This window comes from Neophocaena asiaeorientalis, unplaced genomic scaffold (assembly GCF_003031525.2).
Source record: "Neophocaena asiaeorientalis asiaeorientalis breed wild unplaced genomic scaffold, Neophocaena_asiaeorientalis_V1.1 scaffold119, whole genome shotgun sequence".
NCBI classification, from domain to species: Eukaryota; Metazoa; Chordata; class Mammalia; order Artiodactyla; family Phocoenidae; genus Neophocaena; species Neophocaena asiaeorientalis.
Window position 1 is genome coordinate 9870565 of NW_020175821.1, and position 20070 is coordinate 9890634.

Here is a 20070-nt window from a genome sequence, read left to right on the forward strand (position 1 = left end):
AAAAAAAAAAAAAAAATAGGCTCAGACTATGATTTTGATTTGCCTATGGATGCTCTTAGCAAATGTTCCAACAGCAACTTCTACTAGGCACCAGTCTCTTAGAATACGGGAGTTAAAAGACAGTGTCCTTCATCACAAGGACATAACTTCTCGTCCTGGTGGTGGTTTTCAAATGAGAGAGCAGACTGGACAGGAGAGATACTCCCAGCCATCCTTCCTCAGTAAGGCTCTTGGTACTGTGGCGTGTTGAAGGCTAAGTAAAGCTCAGAACTCAGTCCCAGGTGGCATCAAAGCAGTGCTGTATGAAGAGCATCCCCCATGAAGGTTGCTCTTCATCTTTACTGGCTGAGGCTCAGACTGGCACAAAAACCAACAGTGAATTGTGAGAGGGTGGGACGAGAGGGCCCTGGAGTCACAATTCAACCCTGTCAGTTTTGTCCTAGTTGATATGGATCTCAGAAAGCTAAAGGTCCTTCTCATTTGTATTTTTATCCAGTAAGGATCTCAATACTTTTAAAGGTAGTTGTCCAACCCAGCATTTCGATAATTTCCTGGTTTTCCCAAATTCATGGAAATCTCTCAGGATTTGTGCAAATGACTACAGTGATGTTTTCCAGAAGTTAAAGTAATTGAAAAAGAAACAGTTGAAGCAGGAAAGATTGGTTTTTACTGGGAAAACAAGAACTCTTAAGAATGAGACAATTGTGGCAAAGTTTGCTGAATTTTAATACCAATAACAGGCTTGAATATGAAAAGGAAGGAAAGATTCTGGGACCCTGGGATAGCTAAACTCCATAAAAGGAGCTGAGAGGACTCAGTCTTGTCAAATGGAGACATTGGAGAGGTATCAAACCTACACACTCATCAAGTTTGCTTAGATTTGTTTTGTTTGAAATAGTGTTGACTGTAGGTCCTACAATGAGGAAGTTGTTCTTCATTCTCAGTGATGAAACAAGGTATAAAATTGTAAAAACAGAGTCTGAGGCCCTCCCAGGCTAATTTGCCAATATGCGTTGAATGTATTAGGTGCTGTTGCCCTGTTGCAGTGCCGGTGGTCCAAGTTCTACATCCTTTATTCCCCTATCATCCCTCATCAGGCCCCCATAAAGCCCCACGTTCCAGCCTCACCAAACTCTAGCCATTCTGCAAATGTCATACACTCATACACTCCTCTTGCATAAGCTGTTCCTGCTGTCTGGAATTCTCGTTTCTTTCACATTTATCTGGTGAACCTTTCATTCTTCAAGTTTTAACTTGTTCCATACTCCCAGGCTGATTTTGCACCTTGTTCTGCCTCTAAAGGCATCTTGTCATGTACACCTTCATTCCAATAGTTATACTGAATTGTAGTTCTTTATTTGAATGTTTATTTTCCACAAGACTATGGATTTCTTAGGAGCGGGAACTGGATCCTCAGTCTTTGATCCCCAGCCCCAAGTACAGTATCTGGCACAGTGTAGAGCCTCATTACTGTTTGTGGAAGGGTGGGAGGGAATACAATATGATTTTGTCAGTCAACCAAAACAACCACAAGGGGGTACCTAAATTTTTTTATTAAGGAGAATGTAGTAGTTTCACTATTTTAAAATGCACCACTTAGTTTGGAATCTATTACTAGAATAGCAGTAACCACAGAAAAAGAGTTCTAAACTAAGATTAGGAATATTACATAGCATAGATATATGTACAAAATTTATGAACTCACATAGCCATCATAAGGGGATTTTTTAAAAATTGCCTTTTCATGGCGTATTATGAAGCTATTAAAAATCTAGTTTCTAATGAATATTCCATTATACAATCAAATATTTGCAATGTGATAAGTAGAAAAAACAAGTTACAAAATCTACCATATCCCAGTTTGGGTGAATATTTAAATATATGTGAAAAAGTCAAAAAAATGTATTGTAACATTTTTTTCCTTGTTTATACTTTTCTGTATACACAATTAACATTTATAATGAATGTGTATTGCTTCTGTGATCAAGAAACAAGATATACCTTTATAAATGTTTTGCTTGAAACCCCATTTAATACCTAACTTTTGCCCCTTTGTTGCTCCCTTTCCAATAGAACTGAGAACTTGGTAGGGGGATGGGAGAGGCGGTTACGATAATTTACTTCTAGAACTTCCAGAATGAGATGGTGTGACATAGAAAACCTAAGAGATGATTCTCTCACTACTTTAAGTTAGGTCAGGAAATGACAAATCATCTTATGAAAGGCAACAACAAAAAAAATCAACCAATACAGCATATAACTGACAATGTGTTTCCCTGCCTCACTGAAGTAATAAATTCTTTAAAACAAGCAACCAAACTGTGCTGCACCATTTTGTGGCTGGATGGTTTTGCTCTTACTCACTCGGATGGCTCCTGCATCCAGTGCCGAGGTGGCCATGTCTTTTAGAGGAAATAGAAGAAAGCAAGGTCTTGGGGTATCTGTGAATAAACACACACACATAACACACTCTAGGAGCCACACCCAGCAAAGCGGTTTGCCTGTTACTTCAGACACCAGGCCAGAATCTGAGCACACGTTGAACGGGTTGGATTCTTGTTTGTTCTCATTCCTGGCAGCTTGAGTCTTTCCTCTGGGACTCATCTCGTCTTGGGCTGCCAGTTCACAAAGCTTAGGAAACCATTTCTCATTGCTCACCTCACCTGTGAGCATCTCCCCAGAGTCCCACACACCTTCTTCCTGTTCTTTGCTCACCAGGCCGCATACCCAGAGCCGTGGCCTCCATCAACCAGCACCTCCTGAAGTCGGACGATGTGGTGAGCTGTTGCCTGGACCTCGGAGCACCCAGCATCTCTTTCCGCATCAACGGGCAGCCTGTGCAGGGGATGTTTGAGAACTTCAACACAGATGGGCTCTTCTTCCCTGTGGTGAGCTTTTCAGCAGGTGTCAAGTAAGTTATGGCTGTGATTTCATGGAGAGTAGCTGTTCCCCCAGCTCCCACCACGCTTATGAGCTGGCGAGTGTGGTAATCTCCTTCAGGGCTTCAGCACCATATCCCCGAAGAAAGCGATGGTGAAAGGGGAGGAGCAATTCAGAGTCACGTGTATATATTTGTGGGACACGTACCTCCTGCCAGTGTTTATGTTATGTCCTCTGATAAATAGTAAGATGAATAAGATAAATCCTATGTATAAAATTACCTTAATAATTGTAAAAAGTATTTCATGCTCATTACAAAAAAATTTGAAACATATAGATAAGACAATAAATATCACCCATAATCCCAATGTTTAGTTCTACTCTCTATTAGTCTTTTGGTATATTTTCTTCAAGTCTTTTATATTACAGATATATTTATTTTTTAATTGACATCATACTAAAAATGAAGTTTTGTCTTGATTTTTTTTCATTCAGCAGTAAGTACAGAGCCTTTTCCTGAGTTATTAAGTATCCTTCTCAGAATGACTTTTTTGGCCAATAATATCCTTTCATTTGGCTGTCCCACAATATAACCATTACTTTATGTTAGTCTTCCATGCTGATTTCTTTTTTATTGTTATAAATGAAATTATCATGAACATCCTTGAGGATAATTCTTTTGTCTGCATTTCTGTTTAGTTCCTCCCAGAAGTAGGTCAAAAGGTACAGTCTTTTTAAAGTCTAAATTTACAATCGTGTGGCCAAAGAGATTTTCAGGAAGATTGTATGAACAGTTCAGAATTCATTATCAACAATTCTGAAATCTAAAAAACTCTGAAAACCATACATTTTTTTCTTAACTCATTTCACCGCAGACTCCGACCTGAACTTATTTTGTGTAAAAAACTGGCACCAACAGAAATGAGGCTGTTTTCAGTCCTTCATGGTATTCAATTTCTTGTGAATATTTACATGCTTAACAGCAAAAATGTATGTGTTTGATTATGGGGTACAGCCTCTCACCTAACTGGAGGTTCTATTTAATATATACTACGTCTTATTTTCTTTAAAATCTGAAGAATTCTGAAGTCTGAAACACAGCTCCAAAAATTTCAGATAAAGAATTTCGGCCTGTAGTATCATTTAAAGTAACATATGGGAATACCCAACTGATTGGTTGCCCATTACCTTTTATTGTTATGGGTTCTTTTTAATCTGTGCCAATTTGAGAAAATTGTGTCTTAGTTTTAACTTCCTCTTTGTTTGATAACTGATGTGGTTAAACAGTTTTTATGCTTATTGTTCTTACATGTTATTTCAACCCAATATATTTTTTTAATTCTGTGTTCTCTGCCTTTCTGGTATTAATTTTGGGGGCAATTTTTTATATATTAAGATTATTAAACTATTATTGCTTTCAAATATTTTTCCCAGTTTGTGATTTACCTTTTTAAACTTAGTTTTTTTCTTATTTTTTGTTTCCCTTTTACAAGAATAATGCAAGTCCAAAAAAAAAACCAAGAACCCATAATTGTAACACCCAGAGATAACCATATTACCTTTTCATTTATACATCTCAATAATTTTAAATTAAATTGAGCTTGTACTATGCATGTTGTTTTTCTTCATACTGTTGACAACTGTTGTGTTCATTGTTCTACCCCTTTCCTTTTTTTTTCTTTAAACATCTTTATTGAAGTATAGTTGCTTTACAATGGTGTGTTAGTTTCTACTTTATAACAAAGTGAATCAGCTATATGTGTACATATATCCCCATATCCCCTCCCTCTTGCGTCTCCCTCCCATCCTCCCTATCCCACCCCTCTAGGTGGTCACATAGCACCCAGCTAATCTCCCTGTGCTATGCGGCTGCTTCCCACTAGCTATCTGTTTTATATGTGGGAGTATATATTAGTCCATGCCACTCTCTCACTTCGTCCCAGCTTACCCTTCCCCCTCCCCATGTCCTCAAGTCCATTCTCTACATCTGCGTCATTATTCCTGTCCTGCCCCTAGGTTCTTCATAACCTTTTTTTTTTTTTAGATTCCATATATATGTGTTATATATATGTGTTAGCATACAGTATTTGTTTGTCTCTTTCTAATGGGTTTATCTCTGGGCTTTCTATCCTGTTCCATTTTTCTATATTTCTGTTTCTGTGCCAGTACCATACTGTCTTGATTACTGTAGCACTGCAGTATAGTCTGAAGTCCGGGAACCTGATACCTCCAGCTCTGTTTGTCTTTCTCAGGATTGCTTTGACTATTCGGGGTCCTTAGTGTTTCCATACAAATTGTGAAAGTTTTTGTTCTAGTCCTTTGAAAAATGCCATTGGTAGTTTGATAGGGATTGCATTGAATCTGTAGATTGCTTTGGGTAGTATAGTCATTTTCACAATGTTGATTCTTCCAATCCAAGAACATGATATATCTCTCCATCTGTTTGTATCATCTTTAATTTCTTTCATCATTGTCTTATAGTGTTGTGCATACAGGCCTTTTTTCTCCTTTGGTAGGTTTATTCCTAGGTATTTTATTCTTTTTGTCACAGTAGTAAATGGGAGTGTTTCCTTAATTTCTCTTTCAGATTTTTCATCATTGGTGTATAGGAATGCAAGAGATTGCTGCGCATTAATTTTGTATCCTGATACTTTACCAAATTCATTGATTAGCTCTAGTAGTTTTCTGGTAGCATCTTTAGGATTCTCTGTGTATAGTATAATGTCATCTGCAAATAGTGACAGCTTTACTTCTTCTTTTCCAATTTGGATTCCTTTTATTTCATTTTCTTCTCTTACTGCTGTGGCTAAAACTTCCAAAACTATGTTAAATAATAGTGGTGAGAGTGGGCAACCCTGTCTTGTTCCTGATCTTAGTGGAAATGGTTTCAGTTTTTCACCATTGAGAATGATGTTGGCTGTGGGTTTGTCATATATGGCCTTTATTATGTTGAGGTAAGTTCCCTCTATGCCTACTTTCTGGAGGGTTTTTATCATAAATGGGCATTGAATTTTGTCAAAAGCTTTTTCTGCATCTATTGAGATGATCATATGGTTTTTATCCTTCAATTTGTTAATATGGTGTATCACATTGATTGCTTTGTGTATATTGAAGAATCCTTGCTTTCCTGGGCTAAACCCCACTTGATCATGGTGTATGATCTTTTTAATGTGCTGTTAGATTCTGTTTGTTAGTATTTTGTTGAGGATTTTTGCATCTATGTTCATCAGTTATACTGGCCTGTAGTTTTCTTGCTTTGTGACACTTTTTTCTGGTTTTGGTATCAGGGTGATGGTGGCCTCGTAGAATGAGTTTGGGAGTGTTCCCCCCTCTGCTATAATTTGGAAGAGTTTGAGAAGGATAGGTGTTAGCTCTTCTCTAAATTTTTGATAGAATTCACCTGTGAAGCCTTATGGTCCTGGGCTTTTGATTTTTGGAAGATTTTTAATCACTGTCTCAATGTCAGTGCTCGTGATTGGTCTGTTTATATTTTCTATTTCTTCCTGGTTCAGTCTCAGAAGGTTGTGCTTTTCTAAGAATGTGTTCATTTCTTCCCAGTTGTCTGTTTTATTGGCATATACTTGCTTGTAGTAATCTCTCATGATCCTTTGTATTTCTGCAGTGTCAGTTGTTACTTCTTTTTCATTTCTAATTCTAATGATTTGAGTCTTCTCCCTTTTTTTCTTGATGAGTCTGGCTAATGGTTTATCAGTTTTGTTTATCTTCTCAAAGAATCAGCTTTTAGTTTTATTGATCTTTTCTATTGTTTCCTTCATTTCTTTTTCATTTATTTCTGATCTGATCTTTATGATTTCTTTCCTGCCGCTAACTTTGGGGTTTTATTGTTCTTCTTTCTCGAATTGCTTTAGGTGTAAGGTTAGGTTGTTTATTTGAGATTTTTCTTGTTTCTTGAGGTAGAATAGTATTGCTATAAACTTCCCTCTTAGAACTGCTTTTGCTGCATCCCATAGGTTTTGGGTCGTCTTGTCTTCATTGTCATTTTTTTCTAGGTATTTTTTGATTTCCTCTTTGACTTCTTCAGTGATCCCATGGTTATTAAGTAGTGTATTGTTTAGCCTCCATGTATTTGTTGCCCCTTTCCTGTATCAGTTGGATGCTGTATTAATTATTTTAGTCTGACAATACATTTTAACATTTGTAAGGCAAGACCTCATTATAACTCTTTTGTCGCAAAATTTTCTTAGCCATTCTTGATACCTGCTTGTTAAGGAGATCGTAAGTGATTGAGTGGGAGACTAGAGTCAATACAGTTAGAATGACGCTGGTTTCCATTGGAAAGGGCCATGAAAAGAGGAGAGTTGTGGAGAGCAGACACTTAAAGCTGGGACCACAAAAAATCCATCTGAGAGCTTCTAGTATCCAACTGATGGGACGTCCAGAGTGATACCACTGTGATAGGTCTCAGTACCTCCGGAAGACAGATAAATCAAGGCATATTCATATATTTTCCCAAAAAGGATACAACTTTCATTCTGTCTCAATTAAATAGACTCTTTAGGAATAAAGAATTATCCTTTGGATATGATATTCAACTTTTGGAATTTGACACAGATATGTAAACATACATACTATACAGCAGGGTTTCCCAACCCCCTGTTAGGAAGCGGGCCACACAGCAGGAGGTGAGCGGTGGGCAGCAAAGCTTCATCTTCTGCTCCCCAGTGCTCGTGTTACCATCCCTCCCCAACCCCTGTCCATAGAAAAATTGCCTTCCACATAACCAGTCCCTGGTGCCAAAATAGTTGGGGACCGCTGGTATACAGTACAGGTGTACCTCGTTTTATTGTGCTTCGCTTTATTGCAAGTTTTACAAATTGTAGCTTTGTGGCAAGCCTGCATTGAGCAAGTCTATTGACACCATTTTTCTAACAGCATTATTTTTTAATTAATATATGTACATTTTTTTTTAGACAGAATGCTATTCTGCACTTAACAGACAATGGTGTAGTGTAAACACAGCTTTTATATGCACTGGGAAACCAACGTATTCATGTGACTCACTTTATTGTGATACTTGCTTTATGTGGTGTCTGGAACCAAAGTCACAATATCGCCAAGGTACGCCCGTAATGTATGTTTGCAAACATACATAGCAACACAGTATACACATCCCTACACATGTACAAATATAGACATATTTATAAACATACCCATGTAGATGGATATAATATATTGAAATTAAGCATTTTCATTGTTTGACGTTCTTGTAACAAATGGAGAACCACTATAGTAAAACCTTACTAAGGTTGTAAATATGCCCATCACAGGTTAAGCCAGAGACTCTAACATCAGCCTTAGGAACTATATTCTAAAGAGCTGAGTGTTCTTTACCTGTGTTTCTCTGTGCTGAGAATATTTCCATGAGAATTTCACCCCAGTTCTCCCTTTTGAAGTGCGATAGAATGTATCATTCCTATTGCTATCCATAGGGAGCATGTAGAAAACAAGAAGTGGTATTGAAAGACAGAGGCACTGTAAACACAAAGAAAACTGATTGGAACAAAGACCTTCTGGCAATCGGGGAAAACCAGCAGAAGCCCCATTGTGCATCTTGCCCACCCTATTCCCCGGGAGTAAAGAGAATGAGCAGAAATCTAAATCCAGCATAATAGCATTTGGATCATCCACCTGTTGGCTCAGTGCCTTCTCTGGAGAAGCAAGGTCACTGAGCAGTCAGTTCTCAGGACTGCATTTGCCTGGGTAGTTAACGGCCTTGGTCACCCAGCATCAGTGCCCTTCCCTTTTTTCTTTGTTTTGACCATATCCTTCTCACTGGGTTTCACTAATTTTCAAAGAAAGCTCACCTACTTCCCAAGCATCTCGTCTGAGAGGAGTGCTTAGCTAGAAGTCAAATCTCCGGAGAAGAGGTCTTTGCCAGTCTGCTGGCTAGTGGACTTCTCTGCATATTCTGTGTTTAGCAAACAGTATATCCGATCTCAGACGTTGCATGACTTTTAATCATTAACTCATCCACTCGCTCCTCCTCAGGTCAGAGAGATAGGAAATTTTGAGTGTGATATGATTTTTGTTGTTGGGGATTTTTTGAAATCTTCTCTTTGCAAAGATTGTGGCTAGCAGGGGAAGAGATAGGGGGCTCAAAGGTATTCATATGTAGAAGACGTTTCTAGTATCTTGTGTCCAGGTCAGCAGATCATGCATCCTTCCAGTGCACAGGAGAAAAGAAGCAGAGTTCCAGGATAAGAACGATGAGACGTTTCACCCATTTAGAAGGCACAACTGCTGAGAGCATTTAAGAACTAGGGGTCCAGATGCGTTGACTTGAAAAGTTAACAGCTTAGACATAAGAACCTCTTGCTCGTAGCAGTTGAATGAGGGTAAGCTGAAAAGTTATATCAGGGGACTTGATGTCTCTTAAGCCTCCTTTCTATCAGGAAAATACCCTGTGTCATATTCCTGTCTTTGGTTCTCAGAACCTGATATGGTCTGAGGAGAGATGGAATCACAGTTGGTTGCATACTTGGGAAATACATTTTACTGAAATACATCCAGCCCGTCACACGAAGTCTTTGCTCAGGGTCAGTGCTGGTCCTGTGTTGGAGTAGCCAATTCTTTTATTTTCACTTATGAGCAAATGAGATCAATATACCAGTACTTACTCTTACGTCAATTGGTAAAGTATGATTTGGTGCTGAAAACCAGCACTTGCTCTCTGTGCTACTTTAGTTCAGTTGCACAAAAAGCTAGAAAGAGAAAACAAGATATTAATCCAAGTTAAAGTACCTTATTGAAAATAAATGTGTTTAATAACAAAATTGAAAAGAAATTATTGTTTTCACCCAATATAGTAGAGTACTTGCCTAGTTTCATAGTGTCCCTCCCAGCAAGGTACAAGGTTATTCCTATCTAGAAGGAGATTCTTCTCACATCATACAAACATTGAGAATTGTTTCTCATATTTACTTTCAACTTCTGTGAGGCCTCTAAATTAGATTTCTCTCCTACGGCCCCATTTTCCTCCTTGGTCTTTACCGAGGTCATTGTCTTGAATTTGTGACCCCACGATTATTTTTATAACTACAAACTATGTTGTTAATAATACCTGATGAGGCTGTCCTTGCCAGCAGTCATTGGAGGGCAAAATCTTTTTCAATTTGATTTACCCACAGTGAAGTCAAAAGCAGCCTGAGTAATTACTAATAAAATCCACAAATCAATATGTGCTCTCTTTTCTAACTATTATGAATGTGCCTCCTTAGTTTCCTTCTCACTGTGGTTTGTTTGTGGAGTGTAACAGGCCCTCAGTGTAACAACCCCATTCATTCTGGGACAGAATTTGGGATGAGGCATGTGTACCTTGGAGCCCACCCAAAAGGTTGAATTACTTAAATACCAGGAAGCTCTTATTAAAAGGTAATCTCACCCTGCCAAGCGGTATGATGGCACGGGCCACACGGAGCACATTCCACAGAAGCCACAGTGTGTAGTGAAATTTGAGAGCTACTTTTAGTTTTGCAGAAAATTGATGAGTTAGTCACTGTAGTAGAATATATTTTATAGCTATGGTTAAATTCCCCGTAGATCTACTTAATCTTCTCATGTAACTCTTTTACCAGCCCGTTCTCGTTTATAAAAGCAACACTAACCAAAGATGGTTGGTATTTGTGGTTGCTGTTTGTTTTCTGTTGGTATCCACCAGGCTTGGCTAAAATTCAGGTAACCAGTAGCTTAGCTATTTCCAGCTTGCTGTGGTCAGTGCTGTGGAAATTATTACTGAGATAAATATACTTTTGCAGAGAACATGATGAGCGCTGGCTGGATTGCCCTGGGCTTTCATCAAACGCTGGCCAGAAAGAAATATGAATGTGAGAGCATACATAACTCAAATTGTTCTCCCGTCTTAGCGATATGGACTAAAGATGCAATTATGAATCATGACTTATGAGTTGAAGTTAGGTCAGCAGAAGCTCGCTAATTCTTTCTCCTGCTAACCACAGCCTGTATCTTTTTCTTCTGTGGAACACTATCCCAACTCCTAGGAGGGATTCAATAAGAATAATGGGACATCTAGTAAGACTAAAATGATTTCACAGTTTGCTAGTACGCTATGAATAAGGAAACCTAGACATCCTTTTTGAGCATAGCAAAGGTTTGTCTTGATTTTTACTCTATTTTTTTTCATGGATCAGTCTTTCAAACTTGGGGATTTGCGATAGGTATTCTCATCTATTCTGCAAACTGGCAAACAAAAATGCACAAATCTTAAAAGATGAAATTGGAAATGCCAGTGGGGATTTTTCAATGCAATTTTCTCTGTTTTTTTAAAATTAGTCAATAAAAAATTCCTCTACACATCCTCAAACTTCACTACTCCCAGGCGGCTATTACTGAAGCCATTACTCATCTCTAAAGTGGAGAAATCTAAGGACACAGTCACTGACTGTAATCACTTTAGGAAGAAAAAAAACCTTGGAGAGCTGATGGCATGTCTGAGTTATAGGAAGAACCCCAGAAGTTGATACATGTGCTTTAGTGGAAGAGATTAAATTGATTAATGAAATTGATTTTTTAAATCTATTAATGTAGAGAAAAATTGGAGGGTAAAGAAGAACTGATTTTAATGAGCTCCGTTCTTAAATTATCTTTTTATTTGCAATTTAACATTTTTTGCGATGCTGAGAGATTCAGTGGAACCCAAGGAGCAGGGAAGAATATACTTAGAGAAGAGAGGTTTATATTCTAATTGGAAATTTAAATCTTTTAAATTTCAAAGGATTTAAAAGATAAACTGTAAGTGTCAGAAAACAGATTTATCAGAAGAAGTAGACTAGATAGGTGTAACTTTTGTTGGTTCTCTTTCCACCCCTTCAAATCCATGCTCTGGACTCCTGGAGAAGTTCTTGGGCCAGTTCTATAGGCTTCATTACTTCTTTTAAGGCCAGGAACCATCTTGCCAATACTTTAAAAAAAAAATTCCATCTTCTGAGTAGTATAAAAACTCCAGATTTGTATCCAGTTAATATTGGAGCCCAACCCCACTCCCGCTGCAGTTTGAGGTCGGGCTCCTCTTCAGTTAGCTGGTTCCTTTCTCGTGCCCCCCAAGGTCTAGGGTCCAGCCCAGACCCAAGATGACTGGGGGATGGGGACATCTGATGGAGTTGGTGCAGCTGCCTTGTGGCATCAGGACTTTTGTAGTGGTTGCACAATTGCTGCTTCTTTCTCTACTGAGGCTCTTTTGTAGCTTTCTTGGAGAGCACCAGGCTGGAAGCGTCCCAACTTCAGTTCCCTTGACTTGGCTTTACCACCTGTGCTGGCTGCTCCCTTCTGGCTGACCCCAGACCTCCCCCCTCCCCTCCCCCTCCAGCTTGCATGGGCCTCCTACCTCCCCCAGCTCCTGGGTTTCTGATCTCTGCTCAGTCATTTGCCTTTCCGGCCAGAATTTCTTTCTGATGGCTGGCAGCTGGCTCATTTCCCCCTCTGCTCTTCACTATCACTAGGCAGATATGACCCTCACTACATCCAGGGGGTACTCACAAACTTCTGAGTAGTTCCTTACAGCCCTCATTTGCCTCCTGATGGGCAAGAACTCCCACTCCTTTCTCCCTGATGGTTTTCTCCAAATGAATTCTTTACCCTTCCTATCAGTGTGGAGGTATGGGGTGGGCTAAAGCTGAAAAGGTTTCACAGTTTTTTGATGGACCCTCATAGTTGGTCCAGCACTTCACTTCAGGATGAGAAAATATTGGCATCCTCTGAATTAGTTGCCTTTGGGACCTCTGCGAAAATGGAGACAGAGGAGATCCCGTTTTAATATCCTCAAATAATTAAAGTGGGCTTCAGGTATTTTATTTCTTTCTTTTGAGTGTTTCCTTTAAACCTGTAGTTTATCCCCATTATTTCCTTTGACCTGGACAATCTGGGGTCCCAGAGAGAGTTCATGAGGACCACCAATATTGGTGGTGGTTTGCTGGAGCCCTTCCCGCAGACTCTGGGCAGCGAGGGAAGGATCCACAGATGGCGGGTGTGCCCACACCGGCTCCCATCCAGTCCCGCCTGCTGGGGAGCAGGGCTCTTGTCTGGCAGGACTTGGGAAGCTACCCAGAACCATTCCTTCTGCCCACTGAAGCACAGCATAATGGCGTTGGAAGACGAATGCTTCAGTAAGCAGTAAACGCTGATTTCTGGCTACGTTAATTTTTCATTTTACGGTCTTTGTGGCCATTCGAGGTGATAAGATTAAGCTGTAAAACCAGATTATCATTCTCCTTTTAATAACTGAATATAAAAGCAGCACTGTTTTCCCTAAGTGCCACACCGGCTTCCCACCTTTCTCGATTTGTTATCTATCCGGAAGACAACAGCAGATTTTAAAGCGTAAGAGAAGTGTTAAAACGAAACGGAACTGGCGAGAGAGCTTACGAATAATTAAATCCATCTAGACGTCCTCGTAAGAGATCATTCGCTTGGCCTTGGAATCCGTACGCTAGTGAGTAACAAAGAATACAGTTGCTGTACGAGCTCCCAGGAAGCTTCAGCGCTTCACAGGAAGGATGCTCAGTGAGAAGGGCAAAGCAGAAAACTTCCCACACAAACTCTTTGTTCCAAACAATTTAGTTTTACCCCATAGTTTCAACATGTCAGTAACACAATCTGTCATGTTGCAATTGAATTTTGGAAAGTGCTCAAGAAATTTTAAGTCTTAGTCATTATTTCCTGAAGTTTTACTAAATTAGTAACATTGCAGGCTAATGACTCAATTTGGTTCTTATATCATTGTTCATAGTCTTAATACACATAGATCGTGCCCTGTTATATAACATTTAACATAGGAACATTCACAAGGGACACTTGTGGTTCTAATTCTATATCGTTGTTGCTTACTACTTTAAAATGGGAAAGTGGGAGGCTTCATATGATTTCTGTAATTAATTTTAAAACAGCATTTTATAAAATGCTGTTTGGATAAAGGTTTTGTTTATATTGGGAAGGGGGGAAAATCCTAAATGTCTTTTACTCAGAGAGATTTTCATTTTCCAGTTTTATCATTAGCTTACACACAGTCACAGTTACTCAGCCAACACTGAGACTCTCTTGCAAGGCTGCCCCACCAGAATATTCCAGTTAAAGGACGTGAGATCTAGTGGAGAGTGGTGTTGTTAGAGCTTTGCTAGATCATAACCTTTCCCACATATACCTCACCCCCCTCCACACACACAGGCTCACTCCATCACCAGTTCCTAACAAAACTGGGATCTAACTGCTGCTTTCCGGCTTGGCCTTCATCACCTTGGTCCAACCCCCCCTCATGTCTCACTGGGACTAGATTGGTGTCAGGTGCCTCCTACATAGAGCAGCTAGAAGAATCCTGTACTTCTTTCTCCTTAAGATCCCTCAGAAGCTGCTCACCGGGAAGAAAATCCCAGCTCAGAGACCTTGCCTGATCTAGCCCTGCCCCCTGCCACCTCATCTCTTAGCCCCTTGGGCTCTGCGTGTTCTCACTCACACTGCCCTCCACGCAAGCACTTCCCTACCTCAGGGCCTTTGCACGTGTTGTTCCTCTGCCTGGAATGCTCTTCCTCCAGATTTTGAACTCATTGGCTCCTCCTTTTTCCTCGGGGTTAATAAAAATATCTCCCCCTTGGAGAAGCCTTTCTAGCCTCCAATCTAGGACCCTCCTCCTTCCCCGAGTTGTTTCAGTCTCTCTCTTTATTCCCTCATCAGATGTCTCCCAATCAGTAATTATCCTATTTGTTTCATTGGATGCCTGCTCTGTGACACCAGGGACAGGGTATTCTTTGTTCATTGCTGAATCCCCAGTATGGAGAACAGTGCAAGTCGTATGGGCTCGAATACAACTTGGAGGGAGTGAATACGTGTAGCTGCTATGTGTATGGATGGATTTTTTCCTATGTAAAATTATTGTTGATCCTGCAGGGCTGTGTATCTTGCCATGTCTTAATTATTTAAAATTGCAGTCATATTTTCTCATCAATTTAATATAGTTGCAGTTGATCTGCAAAAGCTATATTTCTAGTCCCAAACTTAAGAGCCTATGACCCTCACTTTCACCCTCTTCCTGCAGAGAATCTATGGGCTCTAACCCTAACCCTAACTTAATCATATATATGGGGCTGAAATTCAGCCAGAATGCTGAATTAAAATATTGAAAGACTTCAGTTTATTGGTAATTAGTGCCTGCCATGACTGTGGCCCCCCAAGGATCCTTCCCTCTTCCTTGGGAGGCCCCTGTGGGCACTGCTGGAGTGGGCCAGAGCATGAGGCCTGGATGGCAGCAAGGCGGTGGTGCCCCTGAGAAGGCACTGGGACCCTAGTGAGCAAACACTTGACGCCTATTTGGCACCCCCATGGCTGTAACCACCTGCTGATGCTTCCTCACAGTCGCCCTCATATGGCTACTTTGCGGAACTGCAGCCTCTTCAGTGTTACCATTTCTATTAATGCCTCTTGGCATGTGTACCATTTCTGTTTAATACTCTCGTGTTACTTGATCTTTCACCTGCACCCTAAAATGGGAATGTCCTATTTTCCCCAAATATTTATATCATGTTTTCTTTCATCATTGTGTGAGTAAGCGCTCTCAAGTAAAAATACTTGAAGTTCTCATGCTGTAGTTCGAATGTGATCTTTTCAGAAAATAACGTCATCATCGTTATCACTGTTACTCTTTTCAAACTGTCCTCATAATATCTACAGTAATGATTCCCCTACTAGAGTAAGGATGAACTTGACTTTTAAAATCTAGTGGTTTTAAAGTATAAGTTCATTTTTAAGAACTTAGCTGACAGGGTCAACTGAGAATCACGGGCCCTATGAGTTGACAGTCAGCTTTCTCTCCACTGCTTTGTTGCACACTTTAGAGTGTTTGCTGTGATGAATCTGAAATCGTTCACTTCCCCAAAAAATAATTTGGGTGGGGAGAGCTGATCTTTAACTTTCACTTATTTGGGCTGGCATATATATTTTTTAACCTGTCTCTTCCTGGTCTCTCCAAATAACAGAGTACGTTTCCTGATGGGGGGACGTCACGGAGAATTTAAGTTCCTGCCTCCCTCCGGCTATGCCCCTTGCTACGAAGCCTTACTTCCAAAAGAAAAGATGAGATTGGAGCCTGTCAAAGAGTATAAACGTGATGCTGAAGGTGTTCGAGATCTGCTGGGTACCACCCAGTTCCTCTCCCAAGCTTCTTTCATTCCGTGCCCCATAGATACCAGTCAGGTAGGTTTGAGCTGCCAACAGAAGGCAGCCCATGGAGATGATGCTGCATTGTCTTTAAAGCATTCTTATCATACATTCTACTGAATTGTCGTGATGTGTGAACAACCATTATTCTTCACGTTTCCACCATATGCGGCAATTGAGCTCTTGAAGGATTTTGCAACCAATGAACATGGTTAAGCACTTGCTACGTGCAAGGCACTGTACTAGGTTCTGTGAGGCACAGGCAGACGTGTGACAGTATTCTCTGGGAATGCACAACCAAGCTGAAGAGATAAGAAGCAAATGTGGTATTTTTTTTCAAGTCCCAATGTAATATGCAGAGTGATCGTGTACACAAATAAATGCTAGAGACGTCCTTTATGCTAGAATGTTTCTAAAAGTCTGTGTAGAGAGAATAGCATTCAGTCAGGACCCTTTAATAAACTTAAATGGGGAGGGGCGTCCAGGGGTGAAGTAACAGGAGTGGGATGAATAAGAGCCTGGAAGTAGAAACACAAAATAGGGACAGGTGGCAATGAATATTCTCCTGTGGCTGGATGCTTGGAGGAGGAGCAGGTAGGAGAAGCGTGGGAAGTAAAGCTGAAAGCAACAGGGGAGAGCATGGAGACCTCAGAAGGTGCTGGTAAATGGACATTTTCTTTTTTTTTAAGTCTTTATTGGAGTATAATTGCTTTACAACGTTGTGTTAGTTTCTGGTGTATAACAAAGTGAATCAGCGATACGTACAGACATATCCCCATATCCCCTCCCTCTTGCGTCTCCCTCCCACCCTCCTTATCCCACCCCTCTAGGTGGTCCCAAAGCACCGAGCTGATCTCCCTGTGCTATGCGGCTGCTTCCCACTAGCTATCTATTTTACGTTTGGTAGTGTATATAAGTCCATGCCACTCTCTCACTTCGAAATGGACATTTTCTTTCCCTTCCCAGGGTCTCTGTTTTGAGAGACACATGTTCACACAGTTATGATGAGGAACATACAACAGCTTTCCAGTGCCTCTGCCACGCCAGTGCTATTCACATCACTGTTCTAGATGTTAGAGAAAATAAATGTAGAGGCACCTTGTCTCTGAGGCACTTGGGATAATAGTTTGTAGGAGTATGGCTCTTTTAACCTGTAGATGGTCTCTAGAGTATATTTTCCCATAATATCTCTATGACCCTATTACATTCAGCTCTGTGTGCGTGGTCATGTGTCTGCTTCTTACCTCCTATGGCTAATGATTGTGAATTCTCATTGTCTAGAAATCACAGTGTCTCTCTGCCTGCTTCACAGAGCCTAGTACAACACCAGGAATGTAGCTGGAGTTGAGAATGTTGATAGGAAACGAGGTAGAAGTTTGTGAGTCAGAGGTAATCCTAGGAATCGGATCATCTGCTTGCTGTGTATTTTAGATAAGAAGTTTGAGGGCCAAAGAACTAAACTAGCTTTTCTGTGGACACAAGGTGGTTAGTGCCCGAGCAGGGAGAGGTTGTACTCATGGACATGATTCCTACTTCTCTGTGCTGCCCTCCTTACCAAGTTATCAGAGACTTATGTATTACTCAGAAAAGGCTTCCTGGAGGAAGCAAGCCTCAAAGAGAGTTCAAAAGAATGAGGGGAGGTTTTGATGAGGGAGGAAAGAAGGACTGGACCAGAGTGAGAAGAGTTTCTAAACATACAGAATAGAAGATCTGAAAATCAAAGAGTGGAGATAAATCAACAAGCCAGATGAACTTTGATGTCCGGACCCAAAGCTGAATATGTATAGACCCTGGAATGAGGGAAATGTTGCTGGGAATCAAAGAATAAGGAAGTTCTCTTTGGAAAGGTGTAATTTATTATTTTGAATGAGACTTTGTAATTTTTTAGAATCTATCAGTCTGTGAAATTATTGTCTAAAGAGAAGTTAAATACAAGATACACAGTCAACTCCATCCTGCTTGGGGCACATTAACCAGTTTGCAGATAAAATGTTGTTGACTAGATCCCTATCCTTCAGTGCTACCTGTGTCCAGTGCTTGAAGCACCCCCAGGCCCTTGCTGAGCGCTGCGGGGGAGGAGCCCAGCTCCTAGCAGCCTTCCCTGGGGATGTCAGTCTCGGGCCCCAGACACCCAGGAGGCAGTTACCAAGCCAATATTACTCTATCCCAGCTAGTCACCAATTAAGGTCACTGAAATTATGACGTAGGATTGTTTGTGGAGGCTTCTTTCCACATTTCCCCCTTTTGCTGAAGCAAGTGGTTTCTTCACATGGAAATCACCCTTCAGGCTGTGATTAATTTAAACAGATTAAATTAGTTAACCAATAAAACTCAAATACAGTTGTCATTTGTTTACTAATAATTTTCCCCACTTTGCTCCTTATCAAAACATTATGCCGCTTAACTTTGACTTTTCAATAATAAGTTGTTTCTTTTTAAAAGAGTGTCTTTAGTTGAAAGGCCAATAGTGGTTATGAAACATAGTTAAAATATTTTATTGCTACTTTTCTCTGTGGTCTCCTTATACATCACTGACTTAATATACTTTTTCTACAAAAAAAAAATATATACATTTTTTTCCATGAGCTCCCCTCCTTGAAAATAATTGGGATTTTTGCAAGTAGTGGAAACACTAATAATCATTATAATAGAGCTAGAATTGTAGGAGCCAAGGAGGTGATACGGAAGGGAAACAGGTCAAGTGTGCAGGCCCTCCTAAAGCAGGGGGCCATTTCTTAGCCCCAGCTGACTAGTTGCCAGGCAAAAGTGTGGGGCCAATGTTAGCAATCTTTCAACTGGTCAAGGGAAATTAGAAATCTGGATTTTTATATGATATCTCCTATTTCTTAGGAGCTATCAACTAATAAGTGAAAATGGCAATAATGAATTGTTTACTGTTATAATTGTAGTAGTAGTAAATTAAAGAAAGGGGGAAAAAAAGAGAAATTTGAGTCCCCAGTTTGTGACCTTTGTGGAGAGACATGAGCAAGGTACCAGGAAAACACAGAGAAACTTTTCCTGAAGGTACCTGGGGAAGACCTCCAAAAGGTAGTGAGGCATTTGAGCTAACTCCAGAAGGATAAATACTGAGGGAGTTTGTATTAAGACCAGAGCTGGACAGCAGTTAAAGGGTAAAGACAGATTTTTGCTTAGAAGTTATTGCAGTAGGGGGAAAGGAACTCCACTATAGAGCTGGGGCCAGTTCTGAATACAGCACAAACAACTGGGGATTTACAGCCAAGGAGCAGGTTTGGGGTGCAGGTGGGGTGGGCGTGTCAGTGACGGAAAATTGCTGAGAGGAACATCACGGGTTGGGATGGATTCTTGCTAAACTGATCTAACAGGATTCTTCCTGAGGGCAGGTCAGATAGATCTGATATCACCTGGGGGAGGATGGGGGATGGATAAGTTTGATCAGACATGGAGGATGATCACGTATCAAGGGTGCAGATTGTCACTAAACTAATTTAGCAAGATTCTAGCTAAAACTGGGATCTTGAGGACAAGGCCCAAGGATCGAGCCTAGTCAGAAATGGCTCAGAAGCACCCATCTAGAGCTTGGTCCAAGGAGAAAGTCTTTGTCATTTGCCATGTAACATGGGGGTAGGAAGTATACATATTATGTGTGTCACGGGGAGCACTAATAAGAATTAAGGTTCTGTGTGCAAGGGCACAGAACTGAGCGACGGTGTGACTTTTGGGGGGAATTTCAGGAGCTTTGAAAGGATGTGTTTGGGAGGACCGTGACGAGAGGACTGAAGAATGGCACTATATGCTTGATTAATACATCTAGTCTGTGTCTTGGGAGTGTCAAGGGGCACTTGGAGGCACTCAGGAGGAGAGCGTTTTGATGTGGTTGTGTTGTCGTGAGCTCATCACTCCGGCGGGGAGTTGGGGAGACCAATTGTAAAGCTCTTGCAATGGTCCGGGTAGAAAATAACGAGGTTGAGTGACGTAGAGGAGGGGAACCTTCAGAGAGATGATTAGGAAATAAACATGTTGGATTTTGTG

The 20070-nt window shown here is 40.6% G+C and overlaps 1 protein-coding gene across 1 annotated transcript in view; it reads left to right on the forward strand.

Moving 5' to 3' along the window:
• Positions 1-20070, forward strand: part of RYR3 (ryanodine receptor 3) — a 381491-nt gene that overhangs the window by 144016 nt on the left and 217405 nt on the right. Inside the window, exons 19-20 of the mRNA XM_024732458.1 lie at positions 2719-2911; positions 15879-16095. Of these exons, the coding sequence (XP_024588226.1) occupies positions 2719-2911; positions 15879-16095 (410 nt within the window). The remainder of the gene's footprint in view (positions 1-2718; positions 2912-15878; positions 16096-20070) is intronic.